At 46.5% G+C, this 13,134-nt stretch overlaps 1 protein-coding gene and 1 long non-coding RNA gene across 3 annotated transcripts in view; one reads left to right on the plus strand and one right to left on the minus strand.

Annotated features, from left to right (window-relative positions):
- The first annotated feature begins 218 nt into the window (after nucleotides 1-218).
- Nucleotides 219-8,528, plus strand: LOC130685061 (uncharacterized). Its single transcript, XR_008999496.1, has 4 exons — nucleotides 219-595; nucleotides 2,232-2,312; nucleotides 3,848-4,019; nucleotides 8,426-8,528. It is a non-coding gene; the product is annotated as an uncharacterized LOC130685061 (long non-coding RNA).
- Nucleotides 2,325-13,134, minus strand: part of LOC130685051 (eukaryotic peptide chain release factor GTP-binding subunit ERF3A-like) — a 78,344-nt gene continuing 67,534 nt past the window's right edge. The window contains exon 4 of one of the 2 annotated variants that reach the window (XM_057508233.1): nucleotides 2,325-2,856. In XM_057508233.1, coding sequence (XP_057364216.1) covers nucleotides 2,469-2,856 — 388 coding nt within the window. In that variant the 3' untranslated portion in view covers nucleotides 2,325-2,468. The remainder of the gene's footprint in view (nucleotides 2,857-13,134) is intronic. The other variant, XM_057508234.1, reaches the window with a different exon arrangement.

The following is a 13,134-nucleotide window of genomic DNA, read 5'->3' on the forward strand; positions in this document are numbered from 1 at the left end:
TCCTGTGTGCTTCCCACGCTGCCCCGGAATGGCGGTCACAGGAAGCGTGTGCTGTGTCGTGGTAGTTCCAGAGTGGTTTGCAGGCCTTCGACAGTGAGGATCGCTCCTCCCGGGAGCAACCTGGCTCGTTTTCCAATGTAAGCATGGAGGAAAAGACTCCCAGTGTATCCACTTTATTCTCCTGCAGTTGTTCATCTGAGAGAATAACTGTAACTCAAAGGAAAGGGAGAAGCTCCTTATGTGAGGGAGAAATCTCAAGTTCCATTTATTGAGCAGTTTTTTATTTTCTGGGTTTTTCCCAAGACTGTAGCTTAACAGCTAAGGGCCATTTGTGTGAGTGTATAAATTACCCTTTTGCTTGTTGGATAGCTTCTGATTTCCAGCGCCTGAAGTTCATGCTATGTAGCATCATGATCAGAATATCTTAAAGCTAGAATCCTGTTTTCTGTTACAGAGCAGCGCAGATCCCTAAGGCCCGAGACCCGTGGTCAAAGGAGGCTGTTCTGCTTGCCCTCCAATGTTGGAAAAGGAAGAAAAGGACAGTGGAGGAGGAGGAAGACCAAACATCTGCTGCTGGTCAGGAGGACAAAAGAAGGTAACATGCCCTGCAGAGTACTCAACGTGCCTCCCACATGGCCTCCTGGGGTTTGTTGAAAGAGAGATCACTTCCCAAAAGAATCAGAGGCCACCTCCTGTGTGTGAACAGCAGGTCCCCTTCTTTGGCTTTCATGGAAGAGCTTGGTAACAAGAGCTTTAATGCTATGCCTTTCATTAGGCACAGGTTACATACATTTTGTAATATACCTTTTCCATAAGTACTAGAGAAAAGCCAACAGTTACTTACCACATCAGCTTCATACTTTTGACATAAATGTGTTAAATTTTATTTTGAGAGAATGCTGAAAGTCTTCCCCTTGTGGTGGTCAGTTATTTGGGTGACCATCAGCTTAGGTGTCATGTTTGTGCTGAAGGAAATACTTAGCAAAGAACAGTGAAGACTGGAGTATGGTAGCTTTATGAGTAATGAAAATAAAACCAGTTTCATTATTTGGTTTTTGAAAATGTAACGAAAATAGAGGAAGCAGTCTGTTTCCTTGATGGAAAGAGAGGAAGTTGAAGGGTCTGAGTAAGATGCACAACTGCTTGTGGCTTTCCAAGGAGTCAATTAAGAATTTTCTTGTAACTCAACAAATTCCAAGACCCGCCATGTGCCAGAGCCTACTCCAGGCACTGTGGATAGAGCAGTGAGCAAGCAAAGGTCTCCTGGGACTTGGGTAATCAACGAAACAGGGTAATTATAGATTGTAAGTATATAAAGATTTTTAAAAAGCAGTGCTATAAAAGGGTCATGAGAAAGGGCGAGCTCTGTATATAAGGTGGTCAAGGAAACATGCTCTGAGGAGACAGTGGGCCTACATTTGAGAAATAGAACCATTGTCCTCATCAGTTACACCAGGTCAGCCATAACCTGCAGGTTCACAGCTGGCTATCTTTGATACTGTAGATGGCAACATTAGGTAAGGAAATACTAATAAATGCAAGTGTGTTCATTGGAAGATTGATTGGCAGTAACGTTGGAAGATCAGGTAATGAATACTAGGGATATGCTTTACAAGGGAGCAGTCTGAGCTCATGTCAGTCAACTAAGCAGGAGTGGCAGAGGGAGATGGTGTGTTGGAGGTCAGAGAGAAAATAACTATTCTTATGGTCAAAACAGGTTTCTCATGTTCTCCAGGTTGGTAATTTGTCTAGACCCCAGTGAGCCTATAACTGAAGGCTCTGTGTTGTCTTTCCCATAATTGGAATAAGCAGTGATTATGTGCACCATGCGCAGGCCCTTATCTGTGACCTGTGAAGTTCTTCTCTTACAGACTGAACTAAGTGAGAGCACTGGGGTATGTGTGTAGGTGGTTGGCTAAAGTGTTTTTTTGTCTTTAGTTTACAGATGGTAGGATATTAAATTTGTGATTGCAGCGCTTTGGTGAGAAGTTAGCAAATAATCAGTACACCTGAATAGTTCAAAAGGTCTTGATGCATTTTTATACTTTTCTTATTAGATTAGGACAGTCCTAGAATAAATTGACCTTCCTGAATCTTTGAGATCTGAGGCAACCTTTTCTTGTCTAGCATGAACCTATGTTCTGTAGAAAGAGTATAAGATCCCAGGAATATGAGAGTATGCTTAAAGGAGAGGTCGTATCATCTAACTGAGGGTTTGTGATTTGTCACAGGTGCCATGACAGCAGTGGGAGTGGCCATTCAGCTTTTAAGCCGGAGGTGGCCAACGGAGTCCCTGCTGCTTTTGTGCCTGAGTAAGTTGAGAATCCATCTGGGTGAGGCTTCCTGTTTGGGAAAGGATCATTATCAGACTTATTGACCTGTAAGTTTTCCTCTTTGAAGTCAGAGAGGAACATTTTGAGTAACTTGCCACAATAACTATTTTGTCTAATTCCTTTTACTATTTTTCTTTAATATGCATAAAATATGCTAAGGCTAAGAGGGTTTGTAGATACACTGAATAACCAAGTATGTAACAAAAAGATCACAAGGTTTGTGCAATGGATAGAATGCAGCAGTATGAAATTTAAGAAAAATGTGAGATTTCTGCCTTTTAGCTTAATTATATTTGAGGAAGAATTGGCTGGGAGGGAAAGAGGCTGGAAATGTGTGTGAAAAGGCTTGGGGTAAGTTACATTTTTAAACTGAGTCAGCACGATGATATGGCTGCCAAAAAAGCTTAACATGCTCCTACTCTGGGCTGATAGCAGAACAAAGACTAGGAGGAGGCCGGTCGGTGGTGGTCCTGAATCCCTTAGTCCCGCTGTCCACGGAGTGCTGCTGGTTGGCTGTCCTGCCCTGCAAGAGGACGCAGACACAAACTGAAATTCACTGCGAGAGAGTGAAGCAACTCAAGATGTTATGGGGTGGTGGTGGGTGAGGGGGTTCTAAAGGTACATAAGCACTAGCCCAGAGGAGAAAATCCTCAGGGGTGTAAAGAAATGAGGGAGTGAAGGATAATGGCCTGCAAAAATCTGAAGGACTATCACATGAAAGGAGGACAATTGGCTTGGCTTGGCTCCAGGTGGGATCCATAGGTGAAGTAAGTGAAAGAGGAAGTATGTTTGTATCTAGTGCAGGGATAAACTGCTCTGTGGCTGACATTCATCAGCCAGGAGACAGTGAGCTGTCTCTGCTGTCACAACAGTTGGATGACTATTTCACAGGAAAGATGTTTAGGAAATTTCTGTTTCAGTTTGAATCTTAGAAAAAGTGGTTGGTTCCTCCTAAACTTTTTAAAACACCTTTATTGAGGTATAATTGACATAAATAAACTGTGCCTCTTTGAAGTGTACCATTTGATCAATTTTGACATGTATCCTTATCAGAATTATTGTCCTATAAATTTTCCTCTTTGAAATCAGAGAGGACATTTTGAGTAACTTGCCACAATAACTATTTTGTCTAAATTTCACACCCACGAAACCATCACCACAGTCAAGATAATGAACATCACCACCACTGCCAGAAGTTTCCCCATGCCCCTTGGTGAAGCCTTAAAATCTCCCTCTCATCCTGTCCCTGTTGCCAGGCATCCATTGGTCCCCATTCTGTCACTATAGATTTGTGTGCGTTTCCAAGACTATATATAAGTAGAATCATACTTTTAATTTTTTAAATTTCCCTTTCTGACTTTGTGAGACATGTTTAGCTGAATTAACAGTAAAATTAACAACATTATCCTTTTCCATTGCGTTAGAACAGTTTTGTGACTGTGGATGAAGCCTTAAAACAATGTTGGTGCCTTTCAGTAGCACATCTGTGTTTTCCCCTTTTATTTCCCTGTTAGGCCTGGGCCTCTGCAGAGAGGCCTCAGTTCCCAGAGCTCAGATGGCGAGCTGCGTAAGAGAACCTGCACCTCTGCTGTGAGCTGCTCGAAGGGCACGTGCACATGTGGCATCCGTATGTCCAGCCGCAATGCCATTACCAGTTCCTACACTTCTACTGGAGGCATCTCTCAGGTACACGCACCTGGTGATGTGGCAGAAGTGGGTTCTTTGCATTTATTAGTTGATTATGCAGTGTTTACTAGCCACCTTCTGTCAGATGCTGAGATCACCTCTAAGCTAACAGCAGTTACCAACCCTTGAATGATCGCTATGGACCAGGGGAACAAACTAGAAAGCCCAGAATGCCTATGTGGAAACCTGACACAAGACAGAGCCATTATTATAGATAAATAGACAAAGGATGAATAATTCAAAAAATGGTACTAATTTGATTAAAAAGGTAGATTGAGTCTGAATTGCATTGGGTCGTAAATTCATCCTCTAGGCACTGGGCATTTAATGAAAGTTTTAAAAATAAGTGGTTATAATTATTTTTAGAAAGGATGTAGTGTAGACTGGAGAACAGATCAAGTTTTGCTACCAGAATGACTTGGGTTCAAATCTTGGCTTTGGCACTTAGTAGCTATAGACTCGTGGGCAGGTAAATGACTTAAACTCTCTTTTTCTCATCTCTAAAGGATTTTTATAAAGATTGAAGGTAATGTTTGAAAAGCACCCATTACAGTGCTTGTCAGTAAGCAGGCACCCAATATATAGGAGCTGGAAAAAAACTAAGACATGCGTGAAGGAGGTTTTTGAGAGGAGAAAGAATTTGACATAAGTTTTCATCCATACAGAAGGCTCTTAGGGTAATATAAATGACACATTAATGATAAATGACAAATACAGGAGATGAAGGCCCCGGCCAAGCAGTTATGACAATGCAGAGCATAATAGTACGAAGCTTTACCTGGATCTATTCTGCACTAGGCCCTCTGCTGAGCATTGTACACACATTTCCTCAATCAGTGATCACAACAAACCTGACATACATAGTCATTGCCCCTTCTTACAATTTTATATCAAATGTCATACATACACAAAAGGAAGGAAAAATATCATAATGAACCTCCATGTGGCTCCAGCAGTTAACAGTGTTTTGTCAGTCCTGATCCATCAACACCCCCACCCCAAATTGGTTTTCCTCTTGTGTTTTAAAGTACAAACACGTTGTTTCACCTGTAGGTACTTCAGTGTATTTTCAAAACATTTTGAATATTAATAACCACAATGCCTCTATTCCTCTTAATAATAAAGACTTAACGTTAGTTATCATTGCTCCAATTTGCCCTTCTTACCCTCCCTGTCTTATTACAGTTACTTTGAATCAGGGACCAAAAATCAACTCATTGTGTTTGGTTCACATGTCTCTTAGACTCTTTTTTTTTGAGCATTAAAGGTATTTAATTCATATATGTAACAAAAAATCTGAAGGTAAGGTTGTACACTTATGGAAATAATGATTTTGACCTACTTCATAGGATAGTTGTGAGGCAGTACATGTAAAGTGTTCATGCGTCTACACTGTCCATAGTAAGCATTCAAGAAGTGCCACCAAAATAAGTACTGAAATTTACATTTCAGGGGACTTAATTCACACTCAGCGCTTCAGACCTAGCATTATACAAGGTTGTATCTGATGGCCTAACAAGGAGACAGGGTAAAAATAATAAACTTTTTAACAGGCCTGGGCGGAGCGAAGATGCTCGAGGCACTGCGCCAGGGGCGGGGCTCCAGGGGCTGGGCGCCAGGACGCCGGGGGTGGTCGGGGCGAGGGACGCGCCCTACACCGCCCGTGGGTCCACCGGGGGCGGAGCCCGCGTTCCCACTGCCCGCCACGCTGCTCAGGCCGGCTGGGTGGCCCGGCAAACTCCCCGCGGTGGCAGAACCCCTCCGCGGTCCTGGGGCGCGCCACACACAGCCCCGGGGTGCGCGGGCCCCGCCAGGATGCCGGCTCTCCCGGCTGCTGGGCCCCGGCTCCCACGCCTCGGCCCGTCCGAGGAGCCGCAGGCGGCAGGTCACTGGCCTCACAGCGCGGCCTCCCCGGGCGCTCCTGGCCCGCGCGGCCGGCTCCCCCTGGCGGCCTCCAGCTGTCAGGCTTCCCCCGCGGGCTGTCGCGGCTGTTGCCGCTGCCGCCGCAGGCGCGGAGCACCCGGGATGGGGCGGCGGCTGCGCGCGCCCTCCCCCGCAGCGGGGACGTCAGGCCTCTCTTAGACTCAATCAACGGTACTACTACTATGCTTTTTCTTAACTTTTGAAAAGTCTGTGTCATTATGTTCTATAGAATTTACTACATTCTGGATTTTGTTTTCGTCATGGTGCCATTTTGACAATTACTCTCTCCCTATTTTCCCTGTAAATGGGCAGTTGACTCCTGAGGCTTGATGAGTTTCGAGTTTAGTGATTCGGGCAGAGGTGCTGCTGTGCACTTCTGATCGCATCACATCGGGAGCACGTGCTGTGTGGTTGCCTCCCACTGGGCTCAGGGGTCAGTCTGATCCTTCACTTTATTGTTCCTATGAGCTTTTCACCTGCTGATTTTAGCAGCCATTTTTTGCCTTTGTCTATGTCCATTGTGGCAAAATGGTGATGTTCTAATTCTGTCCTTCCTTCTGCATTTGTTAACTGAAGTTCTGTGTAATTCTAGATAGAAGAACAAACCCTATCTATAGGAGTGGCAGGATAATAAGCAGGCACTGATTCAGTAGTTAACACCAAAGGTGACCAATATGATTCTTGCTGTGTTATCTTTATGAACTGATGATATTTTATAAACATTTCATGATCCTCAGTATAGTGTAGCTGCTCTTTCTGATGCAACTTTTCCAACTTTGGCCAATGACAACAACCCTTTCAAATACTGGCAATTGACTCACTTTTCAGAAGCCCCACTTCAGAAAGAAATGTGTTTTTAGTCACTTGAAAAGGAGACTTTATATACAGTGATGGATTAGAGCCACAGAATTATGTTGAAGGTCAGATTCTATGTTCTTCCCAAGGTCAGTCACATAACTTGTGTTTGGCTTTTAGCTCTGGAAGAGGCGTCCCAGTGCCTCATCCTTCTCCAGTCCAGCCTCCTCCCGCTCACAGACACCAGGGAGTCCAGAAAAGAAAATGAGGTAATCGGTGATTTCCTGTGTGGATTAATGAGAGGGTGGGAAAGGAGGGAAATTTACTTGGCTCTTAGGCTTTCTGAGACTCCGATTTGGAGAATCAAAATGGTTCACATCTAAAGGGCAGAGATGGTGCTGCCCTGAATCGCTCTCGTCTCTTGCAGTCGTCACATAGTGTGACCACACCGGCCTCTGCTTCCCCTCATGCTGCAGCGTGAGGGGCTGGGGCGTAAGGGGAAGGGCTTGCACGGGACAGAGTGAACAGAGTGACTGATGGGGGTGGGCAGCAGGCTTCACATTCTAGACCCCAGCTGACCCCCTAGGTGCCTGACTAGAATGCCGCTTTCTTGGAGATAGAGGTGTGACTAGGACTCTCAGAAACTTGGCAGGTTGTATGTAAGGTTCTGAAGATTGTTTTCTGCTTGTTTTAAGACAAAGGTGTCTCTATGGCTTCTGTGAACTGCCTCCCTTCATTTCTTTAGGAATTTTCTTTGCTTCTTTTTGTTGTCTTGACACACTGAGATCTTAGTCATGGTTGTTCTAGACTTTGGTCAGTTGGTAGTTAGGAGGGTGTAAGAAGTTATCCAGTGCTTTTCTAAACTTCATTGTGCCTCTTCCTCCTACAGAGAAGAGGACGGTCCTCAGGGATCTGGCTCTTCTGCTCCGCCGGTAAACAAGGAGTCCCAGGGTGAACAGGGTAAGTTGATGAACGCGTGGCATGTGTTGGCGGTAGTGTATGGAGGGCACATGGACCACAACCCACTGGAAACACGTACTGAGCCTTGATTTGTGTGGGGCTTGGTAGTTACAGAGAGAGATGTTCCTGTCCTTCGGGGTTTATGGTCTGGTCAGGGAGAAAGGTGGCCCAGACTCGTAGAGCATAACCCAGGCCACCTGGGGGGTTTGTTGTAAGGTAAGCCTAGGTGGAGGAATCTGAGCAGACCAGGCAATTTCTGTCCAGTAAGCAACCATGTGCACGCATTTGGAGCAATGACCACTTCACGTCGTCTTGACTGTTAGAAATAATCTTGCCAACACCATCCAAGTGCCCAAACCATAGAAGATAGAATCTCAGAGATACCTAGTGACAGTTCAGTATTAAAAACTAGGCTGGATAGACAAACCTCTCCATTTCTGGAAGAGAGCAGGAAGAAAGGAAGTCTGATACTTTATTTGCAGATACAACCACATGTAGGGAGCAGAACTCCTGGGATTCTCCACCTACACCCAGCAGCTCCCAGCCACACAGACGCAAGGTTCCCCTGGTGCCCTCCAGGCGAGGGATCCTGCTGATCTTGGTATGATCTGTCCACCCACCCCTGCCCGCCCCAGTCTGACTCCCCTGCGTCTCAGGAATGGAAGGGTCAGTACAAGTTTCTTTCACTTCCTTCTGACTGGCTTGGCTTCTCCTTTTTCTCTTGGTAGCCTCCAGCTCCCTGGATCAGCGGCTCGATCACGGTCGAAGAGTATTACCAGGAGAAGCAAGCTCAGTCACAGTGGCTGAAGAGGATCTTCGAGGATAAGACTGGTAAGGAATATGGGTTAATTTCACACTCCAGAGACAGTTCCCAGAGTCATATTTGTTGACTGCTGAATCCCTGGCCCAGCAAGGCTTCTAGAGCACCAAATACCATCACGTTTGAGATACCATAGTTGACATTTTCTGTTCTTCTTCCTAGAATCTGCTGCAGTGGCAATGTTGGGTGGGAGGCATTGTGTATTTTCTTCTGTTCTTGTCCCCGCCATGACAAAGAACTGAAGGGCAGAGACACAGTAGTGAAACAGAGTAAAAGTTTTATTTAAAGTTACTTAGCCAGAAAGAAGTGCAGGTGACCTCAGAGAGGGAGGAGTGCCCTGAAAGGTTGGAGAGCAAGACTTTAAGATTAAAAGGTCACACACTTAGAAAGTGTGGGTGACTTCAGAGAGAGGAGTGCCCTGAAAGGTTGGGAAGAGTTGAAGTTATGCACTTAGGAAGTGCAGGTGACCTCAGAGAGAGGAGTGCAGCACCCTGAAAGGTTGAAAAGAGGGAGTTTAAAGTTAAAAGGTTATGCACTTAGAAAGTGCAGGTGACCTCACATAGGAGCACACTGAAAGGTTGGGGGTTCCCCCTTTTAAGGATTTTTCAGGAATGTGACAGAGGGCTCGGGTGTGGGCTTGTTAAGTGGTCTCAAGTATCTTTGATGAGACATTAAGTTACTCATCAGTCCTCTAGGTAATTCTGCAAAATTAGCTTATCAAGACTGTCTGCCTTTCCTCCAAGGTGGGCAGAGTTATTTGTTTGCTAAGGAGTATGTTAAGAATCTTTCTTCTGAAACTTCCTAGTTTTTTTAAAATACAATTTTGGCTTTAAGTTGGGATCTCCCCGTCTTTTCTTTGCTGTTTATAGGTGGGCCTTTTAGCAGGCTAGAGTTAATCATACAAGGATCTAATGGACACAATGAAGACACGGGCTGTGCTCAGATAGTTTTATCTGGGAAATATTCGAACCTTCAAGGCCAAGTTTCTCTTGACCTTTTGAGCTTTAACTGATTAACTCACTAACTCTGAATCTTTTCCGGATTTCTAAGTTTAACTGGTTAACTGAGTCCTTTCTAGGGGGCTTTGCTGACCCTGTACTCTTTCCACCCCACTCATATGTATTTCCCTGCCTAACAGCCACGCCCATGGCCCTTTTGCCCCTGCAGACACCTGGCCTTCTGGGCCCTCTTGGCTCTTTACAGCCAGGGTCCCTCCCCGGCCCTCCTCAGACTCCAGGTACACAGCCCCTTTCTCGGGGATGACCCCTGCCTCTCCCGCAATACCAGCCAGTGATGCCACCAACTCACCTCCAGCCTCTCAGGCTGAGACATCTGCCAAACCCCAGGCCCCGCCTGCCGCAGCCCCCACCCTGAAGCCCAGTGTTCTCTTTGGAACGCTGAGCAGACCACCTGCTAACCCTTCTGCCTCGGCAGCTCCTGCTGTGTCTTCAGCACGTCCCACGTTCAAGCCCATCTTTGTGGCTCCACCTAAAAGTGGGAAGGAGGGTCCTGTGCCATCCAGCCATTCCCAAGTCACAACGGAGGCATATTCCAGCTCTGCCCACACCCCGACTACCAGCAGCCTCCCCTCACTTTCAGTCCTGTTTTTAGCAGCACAGGGCTACCTACATCTTTGCCCTTGTCAACTCCTTCCTCCTTCAGTCAGACAACTACTTCAGGCACTAGCATGAATACCCCTCTGTACCCTGGCCCTTTCAGTGTCAGCATCCCCTCAGCAGCGGCTTGGGGGACCACCACCGGCACAGCCGCAGACTCTGCCCAGAAGCCTGTCTTTGGCTTTGGTGTGAGCAGTGTGACCAGCACTGCGAGCAGCATGACCAGCCCCACTGCTTCCACTGCCCAGCCTGTCTTCTTTGGGTCCCCCCTTGCCTCTGCTGCCAGCTCTGCCCAGCCATGGGCTCCATACTCCAGTTTGGCAGGCTCAGGCCATGCCTGATCCAACAACAGCCGTCACCTTCAGCCAGTCCCTGCCCGGCGCCATCCAGACAGCTGCTGGCAGCAGCACCGCCGGTTTCGGTGGCTTCAGTGGCACCCTCACGACCTCTGCCCCCATCGCCCCGAGCCAGCCTGCACTGACATTAAGCAGCACTGCCACCCCAGCCTTCAACACTCCCTTTGGTTCCGGCACCAGGCCCCCCGTCCCGTCCTATCCCGGAGTCACCCCACAGCACACGTTCGGAGCCACTGTCAGACAACAGATGTGGACTGCCAGCCAGCACTGGCCCCCAGCTTCGGCAGCTCCTTTCCTTTTGGAAGCTCAGCAGCCCTGGCCCCACCCCAGCCAGCCTTTGGCACCACCGTGTGGTCAGGTTTTCGTGGATTGAAACCCGCAGCCTCTCTTTTTGGCACCATCTCCAGCACCCAGTCAGCCTTTGGCAGCACCACAGCTGTTTCCTCCAATTTTTTAATTTTGTGGTATCATTAATCTGCAATTATTTGAGGAACATTATGTTTACTAGACTCCCCTCGTCACCAAGTCCCCCCCACATACCCCAGTAGTCACTGTTCATCAGCCTAGTAAGATGCTGCAAAATCACTACTTGTCTACTACGTGTTGCACAGCCCTCCCCGTGCCCCCCCCAAATTATACATGTTAATCATAAGGCCCCCTTTCTTCTTCCACCCCTTCTCCCTCCCTTTCCACCTATCCTCCCCAGTCCCTTTCTATTTGGTAATTGTGAGTCCTTTCTTGGGTTCTGTGATTCTGCTGCTGTTTTATTCCTTCTGTTTTTCCTTTGTTCTTATACTCCAGAGATGAGTGAAATCATCTGGTACTTGTCTTTTTCCACCTGGCTTATTTCACTGACCATAATACCCTCTAGCTCCATCCATGTTGACAAAAATGGTAGGATTTGTTTTCTTCTTATGGCTGAGTAGTATTCCATTGTGCATATGTACCACATCTTCTTTATCCATTCATCTACTGATGGACACTTAGGTTCCTTCCATTTCTTGGCTATTGAAAATAGTGCTGCGATAAATATAGGGGTGCTTCTGTCTTTTTAAAATTGGGCTGCTGTATTCTTAGGGTAAATTCCTAGAGGTGGTATTCCTGGGTCAAATGGTATTTCTATTTTGAATATTTGAGGAACCTCCATACTGCTTTCCACAGTGATTGAACTAAATTACATTCCCACCAATAGGGGAGGAGGGTTCCCCTTTCTCCTCATCCTCGCCAGCATTTGTTGTTGTTTGTCTTTTGGATGGTGGCGATCCTTACTGGTGTGAGGTGATATCTCATTGCGGTTTTAATTTGCATTTCTCTGATGACTAGTGATGTGGAGCATCTTTTCATGTGCCTGTTGGCCATCTGGATTTCTTCTTTGGAGAACTGTCTGTTCAGCTCCTCTGCCCATTTTTAAATTGGATTATTTGCTCTTTGTTGAGGTGTGTGAGCTCTTTATACATTGTTGATGTCAACCCTTTATTAGATCTGTCATTTATGAATATATTCTCCCATACTGTAGGATGCCTTTTTGTTCTATTGATGGTGTCCTTCCCTGTACAGAAGCTTTTCAGCTTGATATAGTCCTATATGTTCATTTTTGCTTTTGTTTCCCTTGCCGGGGTAGATATGTTCATGAAGAAGTCACTCATGTTTATGTCCAAGAGACGTTTGCTTATGTTTTTTCTAAGAGTTTTATGTTTTCATGGCTTACATTCAGGTCTTTGATCCATTTCAAATATACTTTTGTGTGTAGGGTTAGACAGTGATCCTCATTTCCTTCTCTTTTGCAGCCACCACCTCGGACGTTGAAGCTGTGACCCAGACCACCAGCAGTGGTGGCAGCACCACCTCATCCCATGTCACATCCGGGGTGTCAGCAGGCCCCGCTGGCAGCGGGGTCTTTGGGATGAGCCTGTCAGCCCCCCACAGCAGCTCCACCACTGGGGTATTCAACTTTGTGCCAGGATGGAGTGGGAGAACTGGTGACACAGCCCCTTTCTGGGGATGCCTGTGTCAGAACTCCCTGGGTGCAGCTGGCCAGAGCACACTGTTTGCCATCTACATGGCCAGCACACCTCAGAACACATCTGTGCTTGCAGGTGAGATTTGGAATGGGCTCGGTCTGCAGAGCCAGGTGCTGTTTTAAGTACCAACATAGTCTACACTCTTGGAGCTCTACGCTGTAGTGAAGGCACAGATGTTATCTGTAAACAGCATCAGGTAGCAGTGTGACTCATGACCGGAGGAGCTTGTAGGTAGGCAGTGGGAGCCTTTCTGAGACAATAGCAAACTGAGGCCATGGCTGCAGTTCCAGAGTTGGGAGCAGGGACAGCGGCTGGGGGTGAGGGCATTCCAGGCACAGGAGCAAAGGCCCGAAGTCAGAGACGAGCTTATGTTTTAATGATCAGAGAAGAGCCAGGTGTGGCTAGAGGTTTAAAAAGGAAAGTGGGATAAAATGACATTAAGAGACGGGCAGTAAGGAAGATCACTCACGGCCTTTTAAAATGTTTTATTTTTTGGTATTAATCTACAATTACAAGAAGAACATTATGTTTACTAGGCTTCCCCCTTCAACAAGTCCCCCCCATGAACCCTATTATAGTCACTGTCCATCAGTGTAGTAAGATGCTGTAGAATTACCACGTGTC

This window comes from Manis pentadactyla, chromosome 10, assembly GCF_030020395.1.
Source record: "Manis pentadactyla isolate mManPen7 chromosome 10, mManPen7.hap1, whole genome shotgun sequence".
NCBI lineage: Eukaryota > Metazoa > Chordata > Mammalia > Pholidota > Manidae > Manis > Manis pentadactyla.